A 20950-nucleotide genomic window follows, 5' to 3' on the forward strand; every position below is an offset into this window, starting at 1 on the left:
ACTAGACTTCTCTTGCTGTCCTGGGTGTAATTGTGCTTGACCTAGGGACGCATGGCAAAAGACAGATGGACGAACCCTCAACAGTAGATGCCCTTGCTTATTGTAAAACAAGCCTACATTTTCTATTTCTCATTAGCTTTTGCAGATTCCCTAATTCAACCGAGCCACTACCATTTACTTTCCTTCTGCTCTTGAGTTACACAAGGCTGAGGCAAGGGAGTACTGAAAACTGGACATCATACTTAATGTAACTTGCAGGTTCTACTGAGTCCAGGTGTCATTCCAAAACCTGACACATCTGTTTTCTTGTCTGTTACGCTGGCAACCAGCTGTTATCAGCACACATGGGAGTAGTCGGAGAACATTGGCTCATAAGAACAATCTCAAATATCCAAATAAAGAGGAACTTCATGAGTGTGGTTTGTGGTGAGTCAGTATCCAATGCTTTATGACTGTGTACACGCTTTGCTTCCTGTTACAATACTTTGGTCTTTTGCTTAGGAAAACTAGTAGTTTGAATTTTTGGAATTCCATGACATTCTGGGTAGCAATCAGTTCAGCTTCCATACTTCTCATGATACTGAAATTTTATTATCTTTTTAGAACCTGTTCGGGCAGGATTTAGTAATGGTGAATGATATTTTCTTGTGAGTTTAGACATTTCTGCCAGTTTTGATACCATTCACCATCCTATCTTATTGACCAGATTAAAATCTTTTGGATTTTTCAGGTGTGGTATGGATTTGAGTCTTTTTTTTTTTTTTTTTTTCACTGAAAGGATTTTCAGTGTTAAAAAATTCAGTGAGATTTCAGAAAATGTGATGTGCTCTCAGCTACATTGTTCAATCTTTTTCTGATCCCCCTTTGTAAACTGTTACGCTAGGGTTGTCCAGAAAAAAAAACTAAAGTTGAAAAAGCTGTGTGAACTGAAGTTTTTCAAATGAATTTGGTTGTGCTTGCTCAGAAATATTTTATAATTTTTTTAAAGCCCATCCTGGGGTCGCTCATAGCCACTGAATATATAAAGCTCCATTGTTCTTAAAAGTTGCTATTATTTTCACTTAATGGAATAAATTTCTTGATGTTATAGCTATAACTTATGTTTTCACACTCAGCAATGATAACTCGTACATTGATATAAAGATATCTTATGCAAACAATTTAGTAGTATTTTATTAAATGAACCTTTAATATTTGTACTTTATTGTGGAAAATAACATACTTTGCTAATAGCTAAACACATTCACTTTGGTGTAGTCATCTGCCAGTGGCGTTCCAAACATTCAAGCATTCAGTGTCTTCTTGAGATAGGATAAAGCCTGCAATACTGTTCAACTCCTTGCAACAAAGCCTCACACTGCACTGGGTCTGTAGTGATGCCAGTGGCAAAGTGTTATCAGTTTAACACCTCGCTCGGCTGTGTCGTTAACCACCTTCACTGTGTTTGTCAACACAGTGTATTCTGCCTGTCTACCACTGAGGTCAGAGTAAAAGAATTATCTCATTGGTTTAGTAGTGGTGCTATGAATTCAGGCAACCATGTCTCACTGTTGAATTAATAGTGGCTGCTACACCTTGATAATTTAATTTCTTAAACTGCTTTCTATGATTGGTTAGATTAAAGATGATTTTGTGTTCATTTGAATCCAACCAAATGGTAATCTATAACATTCCTCTTTGGTGGGGTTACCAGACATCCGAGAAATCCCAGACATTTCCTCTTTTTAGATGACTGTCCGTGCTTCTGGATGGACTTTCCAAAACCCGGCATTTGTCCGGGGTTTGGAAAGCCCCGACCAGTTCCGACTACATCTAGGGGGTCTTTGAGCATGCGTGGATGACATCACACACATCCATGCATACCCCAGGCCCTCCAGTTGTGGCCAGAGATGGTTGTAGAAGAGAGGAGGCTTGCTGGGGGGGCAGAATGGGACAGGGTTATGTGTCCAGGGTTTTCTTTTTCAAAATATGGTAACCCTAGTCTCTGGAGCTGATGCAAAAAGATTTACCGCAGGTATTACTGGCCTAGCAATGCAGGAAGGGTGTCAGCGCAGGTGTTAAGTGAAAATCTGTACCGCAAACTGCATTCAAATGCACAGTAATGTGTTCGTCATAGATTCTGCAGCCATGCAATTTAAAAAAAACAAAAAACGTTTTTCCCCCATGCATTGTATACAGAGAAAATATTTGCCAAGTCCAAGGCTGCATAGAAATGATATCACTAGACTTCTACTCCTCTTAAGTGAACCTTTCTCTCATTTCAGGCCGACTACCCAGCCCCATATTGCTTTCTGCAATGGTCCCCCCCACCCAACCTGACTCCCCTTTACTCAATATTAAAATAAACAAACAAATCTTATCCCAATAATTCATGCCTCTCTCCGCTCTCCCCCTTCGCCCCTTGCAAAAAAAAAAAAAAAAAATTCCCCACCCCACCCCTACCAATAACCCCTTGGCCATTTGTTCCTGCCTCAGGCACAGCCATCTTCAAAATGGCAGCACCTTTTATTTATTTATTTAGCCCGTCCTCCCAAAGGAGCCCAGAATGGGTTACAGGAGTACATTCATAGTATGGGTAGGACAAACATTAGTGAGAAATACAGACTTTACAGTATAGACAAGGGGGTTTAGATTACAGCATTTACAGTGAAGACATATCATACAGATATAAAAATACAGACTTAGTAGGCATAGGGTGGATTAAATTGCAGCGTGTACAGTGCAGATGTGACATGGAAGTGACATAACTTTCCTTGTTGTCAGAGAATGTGGTGCTAATTCAGGTTATATTTGCGGTAGCCTGCGAGTTTAGAGAGGTCGTTTGGTGTATTAGGCGGTGCCTTTGAGATCCATCTGTCTGGGGTATAGACGTAGGTTGCTAAGGAACTGGGTTTGCAAAGAGAAAGGGTTTCACGGCTTTCCTGAAGTTCCAAAGACTGTCTAGTGATCTAATGGATGGGGGGATGATGTGCCATAATCTGGGCATGTAATGAGAATAAGAGCGTCTTCGGGCTGTCTGAGATGTGAGCGAGCGACCGGGTGGCAGGATCAGCCGTTTTTCTAGGATGCACTGGGCAGGGCTAGGGTGACCAGATGTCCGAATTTCCCCTTTTGAGGTCTGGACGGCTTTTCAAAACCTGGAACTTTGCTGTGTCGGGCAGGGAGGAAGTTCACACGTGCGTGGCTGTCACGCGATGTCATCACGTGGCGTCCGCGCATATGCGGACTTCCTCCCTGCCCGACAAGAGCAGGCAGTGGGGGGGGGGGTTGGGCATAACTATGCGTGCCTGGGGATGGGGCTAGGGGTCCAGATTTTCCGAAAGGAATATCGGGCAACTCTAGGCAGGGCCACCCTACTATATAAAGGAATTTCTCTCTTAAATGGCAGACTGGCCCTGCCTAGTGCATTGCGCCAACATTTTGAAGATGATGGCACATGAGACAGAAGTGGGCATTGTTCCTGCTTTATTTAAGATATAAATATCCAGGGGGCCTGGGTGCAGGGTGGGTGCCTCTAGACACCAGAGATCCAGAGATTATTTTGGAAGGGAGAGGGAGGAGGCCACTGGACTGCTGGGACAAGCTTATTTTTTAAATATCTGTGAATGGGGGGGGGGGGGGATTGGCACTACACTACCAGAGAATTTTTAGGAAGGAAGGGAGTCGGAGTCACTGACAGGAAAGATGACATTTTTGCAATGAGCTGTGGATTACTTCTGCAATTTTGGTGACGGGATAATTGCGTGCCAGACACCAGTGCGCCGACAATCCAGCGCTAACAATTCGGCGCAAGAAAGAAGCGCACCGCGGAAAAACTTATTTTTAAAGAGCTCCGACAGGGGGTGTTGGGGGTACCCCCCACTTTACTGCATAGTGTTCGTGCTGTCGTTGGGGGTGGTGTGGGGGGTGCAACCCCCCACATTATAGAGAAAATGGAACTTTTCCCCCACAAAATCGGAAAAAGTTCAGTTCTCTATAATGGAGTGTTCCAACCCCCCAAATCCCCCCCCCCCACACCCCCTGTCGGAGCTCTTTAAAAATAAGTTTTTCCGCGGCGCGCTTCTTTCTTGCGCCGAATTGTCAAAGCTGGATTGTCGACGCTGATGTCTCGCGCGCCACTTACTATGAATCGCAATTTTATTGCAGCAGTAATTTGCACACTCATTGCTTTATAGAATGCCATGTAGCTGTGGAGTAATAGTTTTGCGAAAGAACTTAGTGCTCAGGGAAGTGGCGATCCAAGATGGCGGATTAACTATTTGGCTGAGTTGATTCGCATTACAGAGCTCGCCGAATTTTACTTTTCTTGGCTTTAATTACCTTTAACATGCCAAAGCGGAGAGGGCATAGTGCCTCTGGAGCCTCACGGCATTCGGGCCCAGTCGGTCTCGGCAACATAGATGAGCTCCTGCATCAAATGCAGGATATCACGGGAGCGTCGGCATGCCCGCTGGAGACACACCGGGGCGAAATGGAAGCGTTCTTCTCCTTGGGCCCTGAAACCACCCTGAGCTCCGACGCTGGAGTGCCTCCCCCTCCTCCACGGATTACCAGCTCCTCACGGGTGGAGGAGCCATCGGATGTCGGTGTTCGACTCTTCCTGGAGGCTAATGGGAACTTGGAGGGGAGTTGGAATCCCTGTATTCACAGGGTATTCCTTTACCTTCTGGGGACTTACCAACACCACAGCTTGTCTGTGAACAGGAGAGCTGCAGCCAAGAGGGAATTACAGTTCGTGAGAACATTGATTTTTCTTCTAAAAAAATTTCCTTTATATTAAAGAAACCCAAAGAGGTAACTCTTGAAGCTATTTGGGATCTTGTGGCGGATTTGGCTAAAACAATAAATCCTCAGCTCTCTCAGTTAGAGCATAAAATTAATACTCAAGAAAGTGAAATTAAGAATATAAAAGTTGATTTACAGGATTTGAAAAATTCAACATTAAATTCTTCCCAAGAAATGAAAGTTTCCAATCAAATTTCAGAAACACTGGTGAGAGACACTATCAATTTAAGAAGAAAATTGGAGTCTTTAGAAAATTTTTCCCATAGCAATAACCTCAGACTAATTAACTTTCCTAGAGTTGCGGCAGTAACTCCGAGAGACATGTTGAAAAGTTACATGATGGAGGTATTGGAAATTACTGAAGAACTATTACCGCCATTCACTCAAGTGTATTATTTACCCATTAAAAGGGAAGAAAAGCTAAAAGATGTAGATCAACAATTTTTTAATATTTCTACATTGTTGGAACTTTCAGATAAGGAAGTCGCAAAGCCGGCAACACTTCTTCTTACAGTTGCCTTAGCACCGGATATAAACTATCTATTAAGACTTTTCTTTAAAAATAAACAAAAAAATTTTCTAGGGTATAAAATACAAATTTATCCAGACCTGTCACGAGATACACAAAAACATCTACGCAAATTTTTGTTGTTAAAGCCAGGTGTTATAGCTCTTGGGGGGCAACTTATTTTCTTCGTCACCCATGTAAATGTGTGATAGTGCATCAAATGCAAAAATATGTTTTCTTTGATCCTAGCCAACTGACAACCTTCTTGTCAGCGGCTCGACTGAAAATAGGAGGAGGAATATGAAGCACTCTTAGTTTAGATTGTTTGATTTCCTGTTTCAGCCAATATAATTGTTAATTTTTACTTCCATTTTCTTTGTTATACTTCGCTGATTCTACATTTTGGATCTATATTGAGGACTTGAGTTAAAGTTAAGATAAATTTGATTATTAGATTATAATTTGATTTGTAATTTATTTCTTGTTTAACTTTATCTTTCTATACAAGTGGATACTTGATATGTTATTGGAAAATAATAAATAAATAAATAAATAGAACTTAGTGCTCAGCCAGATCTACCACAAGACTTTCTGCATCAGTTTCCCTATGTGTAATCCAGAATATGTTGAACTTTGCCGACCCCTCCCTTCCCATGCTTCAGTAAACCTTCTTATTTTAACAAGTTTTCTTCTGTTCTGCCTTTACCTAAATAGTTCAAGGACAGATAACAGAAATTTAAAAAACAGACCAATTTGTCCGGGAACTACAGATTTAAAACATAAAACTTACGTAGCATAATCAAGCCCAATTTAAATCAATCATGATAGAAACAGAAAAGATTTTAAAAGTTTTCTAAACTGAAGATAATGCCCACAGATGTGTAATCCCAAAGGAAGTTGGTTCCAAAAGCTAACCAGTTGATATTGAATTGACAAAGAAAATTGTCTTAGAGATTTTCTTAGCCATTAAAAATAATGAGGTTTATACAATAAGGACATAAATTTGTCAGATGATCAGGAACATAACCTGTTAAGATCTTATAACTTGAAGTCTACTATAATAAGATTGTAAATGCTCTAATTTCCATAAAACAAATATTAATCTTACTGCTTAATTTGGAATCAATTGTAATCGATTAATAAGAGATTTAGAGCAGATAACGAATACTTGGTTGCAATAATCTTCAAGCATGATAAAGCTGCCTAGAGGTTAACCCAGCAAGTTAAGTTTCAGATTCCTCTTCTACTGATATTCTCATGGATGTGGGCAAGTCACTTCAGACTCCATTGCCTCATCTGTGTCTTCAATTGTATGCACCAGGAAGGGAAAGGCCCACCATTCTATGGAGGCGGGAGGGAGTAAGATTCCCTCCACCTGGCCTACCAAAAAGGTATGGGGGGATGTTATTATGTCCCCACTTTTAGTAATGTATATCACTTAGAAATTTTTATAAGCATTTACATCAAATTTTACATAAAACTTGAAAAATAACTGAAAACTTGAAACTTGGGGGTGTCGGAGTGGGGGCAAGTTTTCAGGAGGGACTGGGCATTCCTTCTGCCATTGATCTTCAAGTAGGGGGGGTCCTGGCAGGAAGTACTAAGTATCCCTTCAGCAGGAGGAATTGGGAACGCCTCCTGCTGTGGATATTCATGGGGTGGTGCCTTTGGGGATTAAGGCAGGAGGGATTGGGCATTCCTCCTGCCAGCCAACTTCCCGAAGAAGTTGGTTCCCTGCTGCAGCCGCTAAACTGATCACGGCAGGGAGATTCCCTTGCCGTGATCAGTTCAGCAGTCGCATCTATTTTAAATGTAGGCCAGAATCTTGCTGGCCTACATTTCAAGTGCCTGTTGCAGACCTAGGGAGATACCTAGGGCCCCCTAAGCTTACCTAAGGCCTTGGGTGAGCTTAGGCGGCCCTACGTGTCTCACTAGGCTCACAAAAACTCCTATAATATAGGCTGCCGGCCTCAGGGTGGTTTTTAAAAAAAATGTGCATCCTGATTGGCTGATTATACTGTGGTAGGACACTTACCACCACCTACAATCGGGAAGCTATTTATAGAATTGCCCCTTAATACAGTTTACTGTGTGCTAATGGCAAAAACAAATCTCCTTAATATAGCCCTTCGCTAGCAGTTACTGTTTGGTAAACTGTGTGTTAATTGCTTAACATGGTTTAGTTAAAGGGCCCCTTTAAAAAGTCTTCCTTGTTGCTAAAATAGGAAATAATAGTTCATATAATTTCTTTTTTATTCTTGCAGGTGAAAAAAAGAAAACGAAGAAAATTGACAGTGAACTGAATCCTGTGTGGAATGAGGTAACTTTTTTTGCTTTTAGATTCTAGCTGGCCTGTGAAATTACTGTAAAAGCTGATTTAAAATTTGATTAATAGACTGAAAATTTTACAGGAGCTGAAACACACCTTGGAATCCCTATGGGTAGAAATCCCATATGTAAACGGGAAAAGGATAGCGATTGCTAATAAGGAAGGCAAAGAGAGATCTTGAAAAGAAGATTGCAATGGAAGCAAAAACTTTTTTAGGTTTATGAAATGCAGGATACTGGGAAAAGAATCAGTTGGACCACTAGAAGACCGAGGGATAAAATGGGATCCTCCATAGCGGAGAGATTAAATTAATTATTTCTTCGGTCTTCCTCCAAGGAAGATGTGGGGTTGATACTGGTGCCAGAAATTGTATTCAATGCTGATGAATCAGAGAATCTCAAACAAATCTCTGTAACACTGGAAAACATATTAAGTCAATTTGACAAATTGAATAGTAGCAAATCACCAGAACCAGAGTGCTGATAGGATTGAAAAATTAACTTGCAGAGCTATTGTTAATAATTTGTAATTTATCTTTAAAATCCAGCATAGTATTGAAAGGGTAGAGAGTGGCCAACGTGATGCCAATTTTTAAAAAGGGTTCCAAGGGTGATCCGGGAAATTTTAGACTGGTGAGTCTGACATCGTTGCTCGGAAAAATGGTAGAGACTATACTAAAGAACAAAATAACAGAATATATACCTAAGTATGGATTAATGGGAGAAAGGCAACATAGATTTAGTCATGGGAAATTTTGCCTCACCAGTCTACATTTCTTTGAAGAGGTAAATGAAAATGTGGATAAAGGTGAGCTGGTTGATAATATGTATTTGGATTTTCAAAAGGTATTTGACAAAGTACCTCATGAAAGACTTCTGAGTAAATTAGAAAGTCATGCGTTAGGAGGTAATGTCTTGTTATAAATTAAGAACTGATTGAAAGAAAGAAAACAGAGACTAGGTTTAAATGGTCAATATTCTCAATGGAGAAGGGTAAATAATGGGGTTCACTAAGGGGTCTATGCTGGGTCCATTGCTTTTAAACATTTTATCAATGATCTAGAGATGGGAATAACTAGTAAGATAATTAAATTTGCTGATGACACAAAGTTGTTAAATTGCAAGAAGATTGAAAAATTACAAAAGGACCTTGTGAGACTGGAAGACTGAGCATCAAAATGGCAGATGACATTTTATGTGAGCAAGTGCAAAGTGATACATGAGGGGAGAGGAACCCAAACTATAGCTACGTCATGCAGGGTTCCACATTAGGAGTCACTGCCCAGGAAAAGGATCTAGGTGTCATCGTTGAGGATACATTGAAACCCTCAGCTTAGTGTGTGGTGGTGGCTAAGGAATCAAATAGAATGTTAGGAATTATCAGAAAAAGAATGGAAAATAAAGATGAAAATGCTATAATGCTTTTATATCACTCTATGGTATGGCCGTACCTCAAATGCTGTGTGCAATTCTGGTCACCATATCACAAAAAATATATAATGGAATTAGAAAAGGTATAGAGAAGGACGACGAAAATGATAAAAGGTTTGGGATGATTTCCCTGTGAAGAGAGGCTAAAGCAGATAGGGCTCTTCAGCTTGGAGAAGAGATGGCTCAGGGAAGATGTGATAAGAGGTCTATAAAATACTGAGTGGAATAGAAAGGGTAGATATGAATCACTTGTTTAATGTTTCTAAAAATACTAGGACTAGGGGGCATACAATGAAGCTACTAAGTAGTAGATTTAAAACAAACCAGAGAACATATTTCTTCACAGAACATGTAATTAAACTCTGAAATTCATTGCTGAAGAATGTGGTGAAACCAGTTAGCATTGCAGGGTTTAAAAAAGGTTTGTATAATTTCCCAAAAGAGAACTCCATAGGCCATTATTGAGATGCTCTGGGGAAATCCACTGCTTATTCCTAGGATAAGCAGCATAAAATATGTTTTACTTACATAACATAACATAAAACTTTATTTGTATACCACAAAATGCCTTTCGGTTCGATGCGATTATAAAAATGTACGTACAGCAAGAAGAACAGTTTAACAATTGAAATTAAATAGAATCATTTGGGTAAAGGAGTAAGGCAAATAAATTAACCCTGTTTGTCCCAGAATTGGGATCACAATTTAAGTTAAAGTGCCTAAAAATAAATGGTATGAATCATATATTACAGAAGAGAAGGTAAATAAAAGGAAAAATGAGAAATAATTGAGGGAAAAGGTGTAATGAGGCAACATAAGAAAGAATAATGCAGGATTCATTATAAATCAGCACAATATAATAAGCACGAGAAACTTCAACTAAAATATAATTCCAGTCAATACGAAAATAATAACAGCTAGTTCAGGCCATGTGGAGCGATAACCATCCTTCAGGCAAGAAGTATGATCAAGATCTAACGCCAAAGATGAGGAAGCAGGCTGGCCACAGATCTATAGATGCCAAGTCCCATAGTCTCCAGCAAACCATCTCTAGCTCCCAACGGACAGAAGAAAGGCGCTCAGGAGACCCAGGACTCCTTATGGCGTGTGAGGGATTTGCTTTAAAATAGCTGCCGCCTCAGGGCCCACCAAACAGCCGTTCCCAACAGGGCTGATTCACTGGCTGTGTGCTGCATTTGCATCTGTAACCCTCATCTCCGGCTCCATCAGCTGCAGGCACTGGCTGCTTTTCTTCATCGGTCCCCACTGCAACCCTGAGCAGATGGAGAGGCCAGCGGCGGTAACAAAGCACCAGAGCAGGCCAACACACATCAGGAGAGCATGGTTCCAAATGAGCGAGCTGGCTTTGAGGCAGAAAGACTGTGCCCTTGCTGGCAAGCAGGATGCCCCCATAAGCCGCCTCCTCCATCAAAGCACACCCTTCGAGTTCTTTACAATGCGCTGCTTTCACCCGGGCAAGCCAAACATCGATCACCCCATCACTGCCCTTCATCACCTCGGCACACCTCCTAACACCAGCAGACAAATGAAGAAGATCACTCAGCAAAAACAATTACGACCCTGCTGCAAAAGGGTAGGTAGAATGCCCACTGCCATCGAAACCATTAGGCCGTAGAATCAGGGGTCATATGCAGTGTAGTGAGAAAAAAATTAAGTTACATTTTAGGCCAATAAGTTCCAATCAGATCAAGAACAAAAGAAAAAATAAAGGCTAAAAAACTAACTAAAGATGCAGAAGAAAACTTTTTTTTAAAAAAATCTTTATTCATTTTAAAGCTAATAATAAGTGCAACATATTATACAAACATTTTACACTTTAATTCAATTAAATTATATTTAATAACAAATACACATCTCTTCCCCCCCCCGTCGTATACACACAAAAATTACAATCAACAATAAATTAAATTAGAGGTATTTCCCCCACCCTGGACGTGTATAATCAAAGGGCTAAATCAATAATCAATGGTTCCCAAACATCCTTAAATTTTCTATGATGTCCCAGTTGTCTGCAGAAGAAAACTTGAAAATAAATTTAAAAATAAGGAAGGGAGATGGCACAGCTGATAACTTAACTGGCCACCATCTTGATAAAATGGGATTATTGGGATCTTGCCAGGTACGTGTGACCTGTGTTGGCCACTGTTGGAAACAGGATATTGTGCTTGATGGACTTTCGGTCTGTCCAAGTTTGACCATTATGTTCTTATGAGGTAAGAGAATCTAAAGCAGGGGTGTCCAATGTCGGTCCTCGAGGGCCGCAATCCAGTCGGGTTTTCAGGATTTCCCCAATGAATATGCATGAGATCTATGTGCATGCACTGCTTTCAATGCATATTCATTGGGGAAATCCTGAAAACCCGACTGGATTGCGGCCCTCGAGGACCGACATTGGACACCCCTGATCTAAAGGGATGGATCATAATGTGCTCTGGGGCTTTCATCATGACTGTTGCACTAATTTCTGACTGGACAGGAGTTTGTGAATAGAGCTGCTACCTGAGTGGCCTTCTCCTGCACCGAACTACTGAAAGTGTGAAAATCACTCCCTGGAGAGAGAAACCACTGCCCTCACCCTTCAAAGGAAGCAGGGTTTCCTGCAATGCATCTCTCTGCCTTTCAGTGAAAAGTGGAGGAGCTGTACAGCCTGGAACTCTGAATTGGGTCCAGCAAGGGAGGAACAAGAGTGCCAGTGAGCCATTCTTCACTAATCTGGAATTAGGAGCAGAGAACCCACATACACCCAAATCTCACTACTCAGTCCAAGGACTGGGGACGAGGTGCATTTTTGCTGAGCACCACCCCTGGCATTTTATTTTCACTGTGATGTGCCATCTAGATCCTCCCCAGCATTTCTACTGTAATGCTGTTTTTCATAAACAAGAAATCCTATCTCGGGATCCTGTTCATAAAGGACGTTTGTCATATGCTGAGCACAAGAGGAGAATAGTCAATGACTTGTGAGTGGGACCAAAGATATTTCAAAATGCTTTTCTTTATTAGCTGTTTGAGTGGGAGGAGACAATGCTAGTGGTAAATGGTAGTGCTTCCTGAAGAAATGAAACTTACCGGGGGGTAGGGCATGCTGCACGGATCGGTTCTCAGTCCATTCTTTCCATCAGTTTTGTAAGTGATATTATGAAAGGGCTATTGGGAAAGGTTTGCCTTTTTATGAATAATAGCAGAATATGCAACAGAGTAGACATGAATTTGCATTTGGGTTGTAAGAAGCTCAAGGGTGAGGTTTTTCTGTGCAAGAGAGGGATGACCGAGGATTGGGCGAATAGCAGGAAAAAGGAGGCAAAAAGAACCTCTGTACTCGGCAGTCCAAATGAGGTCTCCCCAGAGACTTACTGAATACAATCTTAGAGACTGTACACTCAACAGGATTTAAATAGTTGGAGTTTGTCATAGGATGACTACTAAAATGATCAGTGTTTTTTGCCATGAAGCATATGGGGATAGACTTTAGTAAGCTATGGATTGTTGAGCTGAACAGTTATTGTGGGCAGGCAGACTGAATGGGTTGTTTGGGGTTTTTTTTTCTGCTGTCACATTCTACATAGTAACATGTTTCTTTTTTATGTTTCACTGTGATAAGCATGTAATACGATGAGTGCTTGTGCTCATGGATTTTACATGTTGTGCAATTTTATTCTTTACTAGTGTTTAAGCCCGTTACATTAATGGGTGCTAGAGTAGATGTCTGTCTGTCTGGGGTTTTTTTCTTTGTCTCTCTCTCCTTGGATGCTGTCTGTCATTCTTTCTGTCTGTGTCTCTCCCTGGCCCCCTGCCTGCCTGTATTTCTCTGTTGTGCCATGCCTGCCTGTCTCTCCATTGCCCCTTCTGTTCCCCCCCAGAGCAAAGCATGATTGCTGTCTGCCCCCCACATGCCCCTCCCCCCAAAGCAACCCCCTTTCCCTCTCCCCCTGCCCCCTGTTGTGCCATGCCTGCCTGCTCCATGGCCCCCTTCTATTCCCCCCCTCCCAGAACAAAGCATGATTGCTGTCTGTCTCCAACACACCCCTCCTCCCAAAGCAGCCCCCTTTCCCTCTCCCCCTGGCCCCCTGTTGTGCCATGCCTGCCTGCTCCATGGCCCCCTTCTGGTTCCCCCCCCTCCCAGAGCAAAGCATGATTGCTGTCTGCCCCCCAGCACACCCCTCCCCCCAAAGCAGCCCTCTTTCCCTATCCCCCTGATTCCCTGTTGTGCCGTGCCATGCCTGCCTGCTCCATGGCCCCCTTATGTTCCCCCCCTCATGTTCTTACCCTCCCTCCATCCATGGTTCCTGCTGTCTTTGGCCCACCGGCATGAACTACTGCTGCTTCTCATCAACAAAGCAGCCTGCTGAGGTTCACCAGCTGGCTGTAGTGAACTTCGCAGGCCGCTCTCCACATCAGTGGGAACGTGCTACCGAGATGGAGTGCGGCCTGAGAGGTTCGCTACAGCCGACCAGCGAAACTCAACAGGCTGCTTTGTTGAAGAGGAGCAGCATGGTGGCAGCGGTTGAAGAGTGAGGGTGGGAGTCACCAGTGTGTTCCCTGCCTCCATGTTCCAAAATGGAATACGGCCAGGGAAGGACACAGCACGCCGCAGGAATCACAAAACTCTAAGTGCGCATGCGCAATTAGGGTTTTATTATAGAGGATAATAGTTTTCACTATTTTGTCCATCACTAAAGTCAAGCTTAATTTCCCAAATCACCCCTGGATCCCTTTTTAAAAATCAGTGTTACATTTGCCACTGTCCAATCTTCAGGTACCAAGGACGATTTTAACGACAGATTACAGATTACTAAAAGCAGATCAGCAGTGCACACATTTTAAACATGTTATTCAGTACGCATACACTTCCTGCCTTATTTTTCATGCATGGAAAATATATGCATAAATGCCAACCCTGAAAATACCTTTATTCAGATCGGATAAACCTATGCATACGCAGTCTTTATGTTCCTGTTTATTTTTTAATGGTATTTATCATTTGGATTTTTATCGTTCTTTCTAAAACAGCTCGGCATAGTGCATAAATTACATGACTGTGCATTGATTTGTGTATCACAGTAAATAACAAAGTATAGCAATTAATCTTAAATCACATTTTACAAATTTAAACCATATTAACAAATACAATCAATAACATAAATAGAAATCAAAATATTCAATAGCAGCATGGCATTAGTACATTTTTGCAAACTTCCGAAAAGTAACAAGTGCTGCTCGATTGTCCTCTAAAGGAAGAGAATTCTACAATATTAATCTAATATGAGCTGAAACTTCCAAATAATGTTGAAGGAATGCAGAACTCTGTCAGGTGTGTGTATACTTAAACACTCAACGCATAACATATTCAGGACCAGGATGCAATGCACTAACACCAAAGGAAACATTTTAAAATCAAATCTTTAAGTCACAGACAACCAGTGAAATGAGTTGAGAACGAGTGTAATGTGATCTTTGTAAGCCCAGGCAACAGTAGTTTGGAGTGGACCAAAGAAAGTCTATTTGTCGTTTTTTTAGACTGACAGGGAAGATAAAAAGGGATGAGCCTGGAGTAGCGCAAAGAACAGCTACCGTGTTTCCCCCCCAAATAAGACAGTATCATATTAATTTTGGGTCCAAAAAACACATTAGGGCTTATTTTCAGGGTATGTCTTATTTTTTTTCCATGTACAACAATTATCTCTCCCTTCCTCTCCTCCACCCCAATTCTTCCTCTTTCCTTTCTTCCCCTCCCCCCATGTGCAGCATCTTTCCTCCCCTGTCACCCATCCCCTTGTGCAGCATCTTTCTATCCCTCCCTCTCATCCCCTAGTGCAGCAGAACCTTACTCACCCTCCCACCATGAGACTGACATACCTCCACTCCAAGGCCTCCCAAAATCAGCAGCGATGGCAGCTGTTTGTGAAGGACTCGGAGTGGAGGTATGTCAGGTCTCACAAGGGTGGGGATCGCTGAATTTACGAGTCCTATTTTTTCAGTGAATCAGGCACTACTATTAGGGTTGGAGTTGGGGACATTCGGGGTGGGGGGGAGTTGGGGGGTCAATCTTAAGTAGAGCTTATTTTTGAGGTAGGGCTTATATTAGGGGCATCTTTACAAATCATGGTAGGGCTTATTTTTAGGCTAGGGCTTATTTTTGGGGAAACAGGGAACTTTGTTCCTTTATCCAGCCCCTCTTATCTCCTCTATTCCTCCTGCCTACGCCTTCCACTTTGTTTTGCTCTACAAATTAAGCCTTGGGCAGAGTTGTTTGTAGAAGCTCTGCACTATTTATTTGGATTTAGCTCACATCTTTTTCTGTAACTTTCACAAAGTACATTCATTGCTGGTCATCTTCCTATTTGATTCAGTTAATAGTCTATTCTTTTAAGAAATCATCTTATGGTACATAAGACCATAAGAGATGCCATACTGGGACAGACCAAAGGTCCATCAGGCCTAGTATCCTGTTGACAACAGTGGCCAATCGCAGCTCACAAGTACCTGGTAAGATCATATTTATCTGGTAAACTGCGGAATATTGCACTTAACCTCATAAGTGCCAACTCCATCCCCAGGCCACCCACAAAATCATCAGCTATGACTTTAGTGGCTAGTCCTGGTATTCAGCAGCACTAACCGGTTAAGTCCCACTGGGTATTGGTGGATAGCCCTGTGCTAATGATTTAACCAGCCAGCAACTTCTCCTGCCCGGTTCAATCACTTTCTTCCTGTTTTTATTTTTAATCTACCTTAAATTCTTGCTATGTCACTCCCAAAGCCTCCGTTTGCTAATATGAGGCATGATGACGAAAGGAAGAGGGAGGAGAGGGGTCCTGAAGGTTATACTTTGTCTTGGTTTTTGGTTTAATGCGTAGCTTTTTGTTTTGTTTATGAAGAAATTGAGCAGTTTAAGAGCAGCAGGCCCTAGTGCTTTTGCCCACCTCCTGAGGGCTGTCTCCTGCTCATGGAATCTTATTAGAGAGAAGTTTGGGGAGTACAGACATTTTGCTACAGCCCTGGGTCACCGTTCTATAACTGGGTGCATGCAGCTACGTACACAATGTGTGTAAGCACACCACATGTTCTTCTGTAAGGGTGTGTGTAAGTGGTATACCCCTGGATTGCTACTTTTTGGGTAAGTAGATTGAAAACCCACCTTTTTGATATAGCCTTCAGTTCATAACCCTACTGCCCACTTCTCACCACCCTGGCCAGCAGATTAACCATCCCCCTAACTGCATCCCCCTCCCTGGCATCCTGTTTGTCTGTCTTCTCTATTTAGATTGTAAGCTCTTTCAAGCAGGGACCGTCTCCTTCGTGACTCTGTATAGGACTGCATAAGTCTGGCAGCACTCCTGGAAATAGTTAATAGTAGTAATAGGACTTGTGACCTGGATTGGCCACCGTGAAAACAGACTACTGGGCTAGATGGGACCATTGTTCTGACCCGGTATGGCTATTCTAATGTTCTTATATATGGCGCCCAAAGTTGCACGTCCAAGATGCACGTGCAACTTAATTGAGTAACAAGTCCTTACCTAGCAATAATTGTGCACCAACAATCAATTATCGCAGTTAACTGGCTCGATTTAGGATTTGCACATGCATCTGGCTAGGCACTATTCTGTAAGGCTTGGCATCTGAAGTAGGCCGCTGTCTAGGCCTACCTCGGAATGGAGACTCCACACACTATATACTGGTTTCAATAGGTATACATTTATTAGCAAATCAGTAACAGCTTACAAGAATAAATCATTCAGCATATAATGTAACAGATGTGATCCTCAGGCTTGAGGGTCCTCTGATGTCTGTTCAAGATGTGGTTTCCCGAGACAGGAACACTGCAGTCTTCCCTGACTCTAGGAAACAAAATAGTCATTAGTAAAAAGAAAGAAACGTAGGTGGCAATATTAAAATCCTGGACCTATAAAGACAAAAAGGGTTTTTTTTTTGTTTGTCCACAAACAAAGAAAAAAAAATAAAAACAAACACCATTCCGAGGTAGGCCTAGACAGCGGCCTACTTCACATCTACCACTGTAAGTGCATATCTGAAATGAGAGCATGGCCAGGGGCATTCCAAAAAGTTATGTGTGGTCCTTGTGCCAAGGCTTGGCACCAGAATTTTACACCTGGTTTTATCAGGTGTAAGTCCAGCACTTATAAATTCAGAGAAAAATCAGCCCTAAGCATGGTTCTGTAAAGCACACACTATCTTCACAGAATTGTGCTTAGCATTGACTGTTTTTGGGTGCTGAATTTTGAGTGTGATTTACTGAGTCTAGACCCGTATTTCTCAACTCAGTTTTGGAGTACCCCCTTGCCAGTCAGGTTTTCAGGATATCCACAATGAATATTAACTTGATTTGCATACACTGCCTCCATTACATGCAAATTTCTTTCATGCATATTCATTCTGGATACTCCAAAACTGAGTTGCAAGGGAGTACTCCAAAACTGGCAAGGGGGTACTCCAAAACTGAGTTGAGAAATACGGGTCTAGACTCAGTAAATCACACTCAAAATTTAGCACCCAAAAACGTCAGTGCTAAGCGCGATTCTGTGAAGATAGTGTGTGCTTTATAGAACCATGCTTAGGGCTGATTCTTCACTGAATTTATAAGTGCTGGACTAACGCCCGGTAAATCCAGGTGTAAAATTCTCAATAGCATGGTCTACTTCCCGCATGCTACTAAATCTCCCATCCACTAAAGATCTTCACTATAAACGAGTTTTCCACTCCATGCTTACCTTCCTAGGAGTCAAAACTTGGAATGGCCTTAAAGTAAAGACCAGAACTGAACTTTGCCACATCATCTTCCGAAGAAAACTGAAAACCCATCTGTTCGATACTTAATCTCCTTTACCCTCTCTTCTCTCCCTTTCCCTTCCTCCCTTCCTCCTCTCTTCCCTGTTTTTCTCTCCCCTTCCTCTCCTTCTTACCTATCCACCTCCTCTCTCTCCCCTCTTACCTCTCTTTACAGTCGTCTTGACCCTGTATAGGTATGAGCGATTCACAAATAGAAGATTAGATTAGATGACTGAGTTGAGAAATACTGATCTAGATCAGTGGTTCCCAACCCTGTCCTGGAGGACCACCAGGCCAGTCGGGTTTTCAGGATAGCCCTAATGAATATGCTTGGAGCAGATTTGTATGCCTGGCACCTCCATTATATGCAGATCTCTCTCATGCATATTCATTAGGGCTATCCTGAAAACCCGACTGGCCTGGTGGTCCTCCAGGCCAGGGTTGGGAACCACTGATCTAGATCATGGGGGGGGGGGGGGGGGGCACTTACACATTTGGAGGGTTTATGGATGTCTTGAACATATGCAGGCAATTTATAGAATACTATACGTTGTGCACTTTAATTGGTGCAATTTAGGCATGCCATTTACACCTGCCATTGACCTGGTATAAATAGCTGTGCCTAAATTTAGTTATGCAAATTTGGATTTACTCTAACATTCTATAATGGCATCTTGGTCCTTAAGCACAGTCATAAAATTACCACTAAGCATATGGCATCGGTGCAACAAATGGAGGCACTGAGTTATAGAATTGGCTCTTAACCCTTTCTTGCATCAGATAACAAATTAAAGTGACTTGCCCAAGATTACAAGGAGCAGTAGTGGGATTTGAATCAGGCTTCCTTCATTGCTAGCCCAGTGCTCTAACTACTAAGTTCATCTTCCTCTCTGCCTTGCCTTGTTGAATTACATGCATGTGTCTAGAGCAGTGTATCTCAAACTGTGTGCCTCCTGAGGAGGAAGAGAGGTGCCTGCCAGCTGACTTTCCTATGTGGTACAGCGCCAGCGCTGCCCGATTCGCCGAAGGCCTGCATGTTTCCTCCTTCTCTCTAGCATCTTCTGGCTTCCCCCCTGGCCTCCAGGCCTGGCTGGTAGGTAAAATGATTTTATTTTCAATATAGCAATTGAAATGTGTCAGTTTTGAGAATTTATATCTGCTGTGTTTATTGTGTATATATGAAAAATGAATGGAAAAAATTGCATAACAATTAATAAAGGGAATGGGATCTGGGGCAGAGCTTGGGTGGGACTAGGGAGATCTGTGGTTGGGGTACTCAGTTGATATTTGTTGAGAAACACTGCTATAGGCAATCAACTAGCACCAGTGCCTCTCTGTCCCTCTTCTCTGCTGGCACCCCCTACTGGCATCTCAGGGCCATCTGGAGGGCCTGTGCACATGTGCAGACGTCGACGTGATAATGTCATGCATATGTGTGAGGTCATCATGGCGACGTCCACACACTTCTGGATGCCTCAAGCCGTGCCCACTACCTTTAGTGTGCCCCGGCTCGAGAAAGTTTGAGAGACACTGATCTAGGGTTATGTACTAGAAGGCTTGTAAATGCATCACCATTTAGAGTGCTACTAGCTTTTCCTTACAATATAATTTTCTATCTCTAGGTCCTTGAATTTGATTTAAAAGGGATACCCCTGGATTACTCTTCATCGCTGGATGTTGTTCTAAAAGATTTTGAAACGATTGGAAAAGACAAGTATGTTTTCCCATGGCTTTTAATTGATGCTGCATTAATATAAGGTGTAATGCATTGTCTAGCAAATTGCACTAGAAGCTTATTTTAACTCAATAAGCAATTAAATCAGCAATGATGCTCTGTGCTAAAAATGAACTCAACTGTGGATCTGATGGGCGGGCAATGTCTCCAAATGGGTTAATATTTGCAAATACATGGCAGGAACTCAATGAGCGTCGGGAGTAGCGCGGGCCATTCAGCGCAGCTCTGTGCTAAAAACCGCTAGCGTGGTTTTGTAGAAGGGGGGTAAATTACTGAGTCAGGTGGTATTGCCCCAATTTCCTGGGGCAACTCAAGGCTAGATAATGCTGTGAGAATTGGAAAATTCTGTGGCTGTTTCTGAAATATTGCAGCAATTATGTGGTGCAAATTTCATGCATTTTGTATTTCATTATGCATTTTTAAATTTAAAGTGACAAATATTTTTGTACAATTTGGGACAGATTTTTGAAAGGGAGGAGGGGAGGGGAGAGGGGTTAGAGAATAGGAGATGAGATTAGGAGGAACCAGAGGGATAGAGAATGGAAGGGAAGGGATATAAGTTAGGATAAGAAGAAGAAGGAACAATCCTCATTTTCCTCTCACCCAGACTCTCCGTTCTCTCTCTTGCCCAGTCTTCCATTCAGGTTTTGCTGCAGGAGAAGGACAGCGTCAATACAGTGCCTCAGGCTGCTGCCTCTCTCTTTTTTTTAACCACCCAGAGTCACTTTACTGGGTGGCTCAAAATGTGGCAGCAGAGTTAGAGGCTTGAGGCATTGGACTGCTGTTGTCCTTTTCTCACAAGCTAGGATCAGAGTTAGAGGTAGGAGAAATATGAAGGCCCCTGCTCTTCCACTATCAAAACACTTATCCAAGCCCTCATCACCTCGTGCTTAGACTACTGCAACTCGCTACTCTCAGGCCTTCTGCTTAGCCATCCCGCTGCCTTTCAGTCCATCCAGAATTCGGCTGCACGAGTCATATTCCAGGAGAGCCGCTTTACTCACATTACCCCTCTCCTAAAGTCACTTCATTGACTTCCTATCCATTTCCAAATACAATTCAAACTCCTCTTACTTACCTAAAAATGCACTCACTCAGCTGCCCCTCACTATCTCTCTTCACTTATCTCCCCCCTATGATCCTCCCCCCCCTGGTGAGCTTTGCTCAGCTGGTAATAATAATAATAATAATAATAACTTTATTTTTCTATACCGCCACAGTCAGGCGACTTCTAGGCGGTTTACAATGTAAGAAGGCTGGACATTCAGCGAATAACAAAGGTCTTAGTACAGTACAATGCTAATACAATACAATAAGTCCACATATAATACAATACAGTAAGTCTAAATACA

At 42.2% G+C, this 20950-nt stretch overlaps 1 protein-coding gene across 7 annotated transcripts in view; it reads left to right on the plus strand.

Annotated features, from left to right (window-relative positions):
• Positions 1-20950, plus strand: part of MYOF (myoferlin) — a 278291-nt gene that overhangs the window by 26394 nt on the left and 230947 nt on the right. For all 7 annotated transcript variants that reach the window (XM_033940691.1, XM_033940693.1, XM_033940692.1 and 4 more), the window contains exons 2-3: positions 7558-7613; positions 19486-19577. In XM_033940691.1, the coding sequence (XP_033796582.1) occupies positions 7558-7613; positions 19486-19577 (148 nt within the window). The remainder of the gene's footprint in view (positions 1-7557; positions 7614-19485; positions 19578-20950) is intronic.

Source organism: Geotrypetes seraphini, chromosome 4 (assembly GCF_902459505.1).
Source record: "Geotrypetes seraphini chromosome 4, aGeoSer1.1, whole genome shotgun sequence".
Lineage (NCBI taxonomy): Eukaryota > Metazoa > Chordata > Amphibia > Gymnophiona > Dermophiidae > Geotrypetes > Geotrypetes seraphini.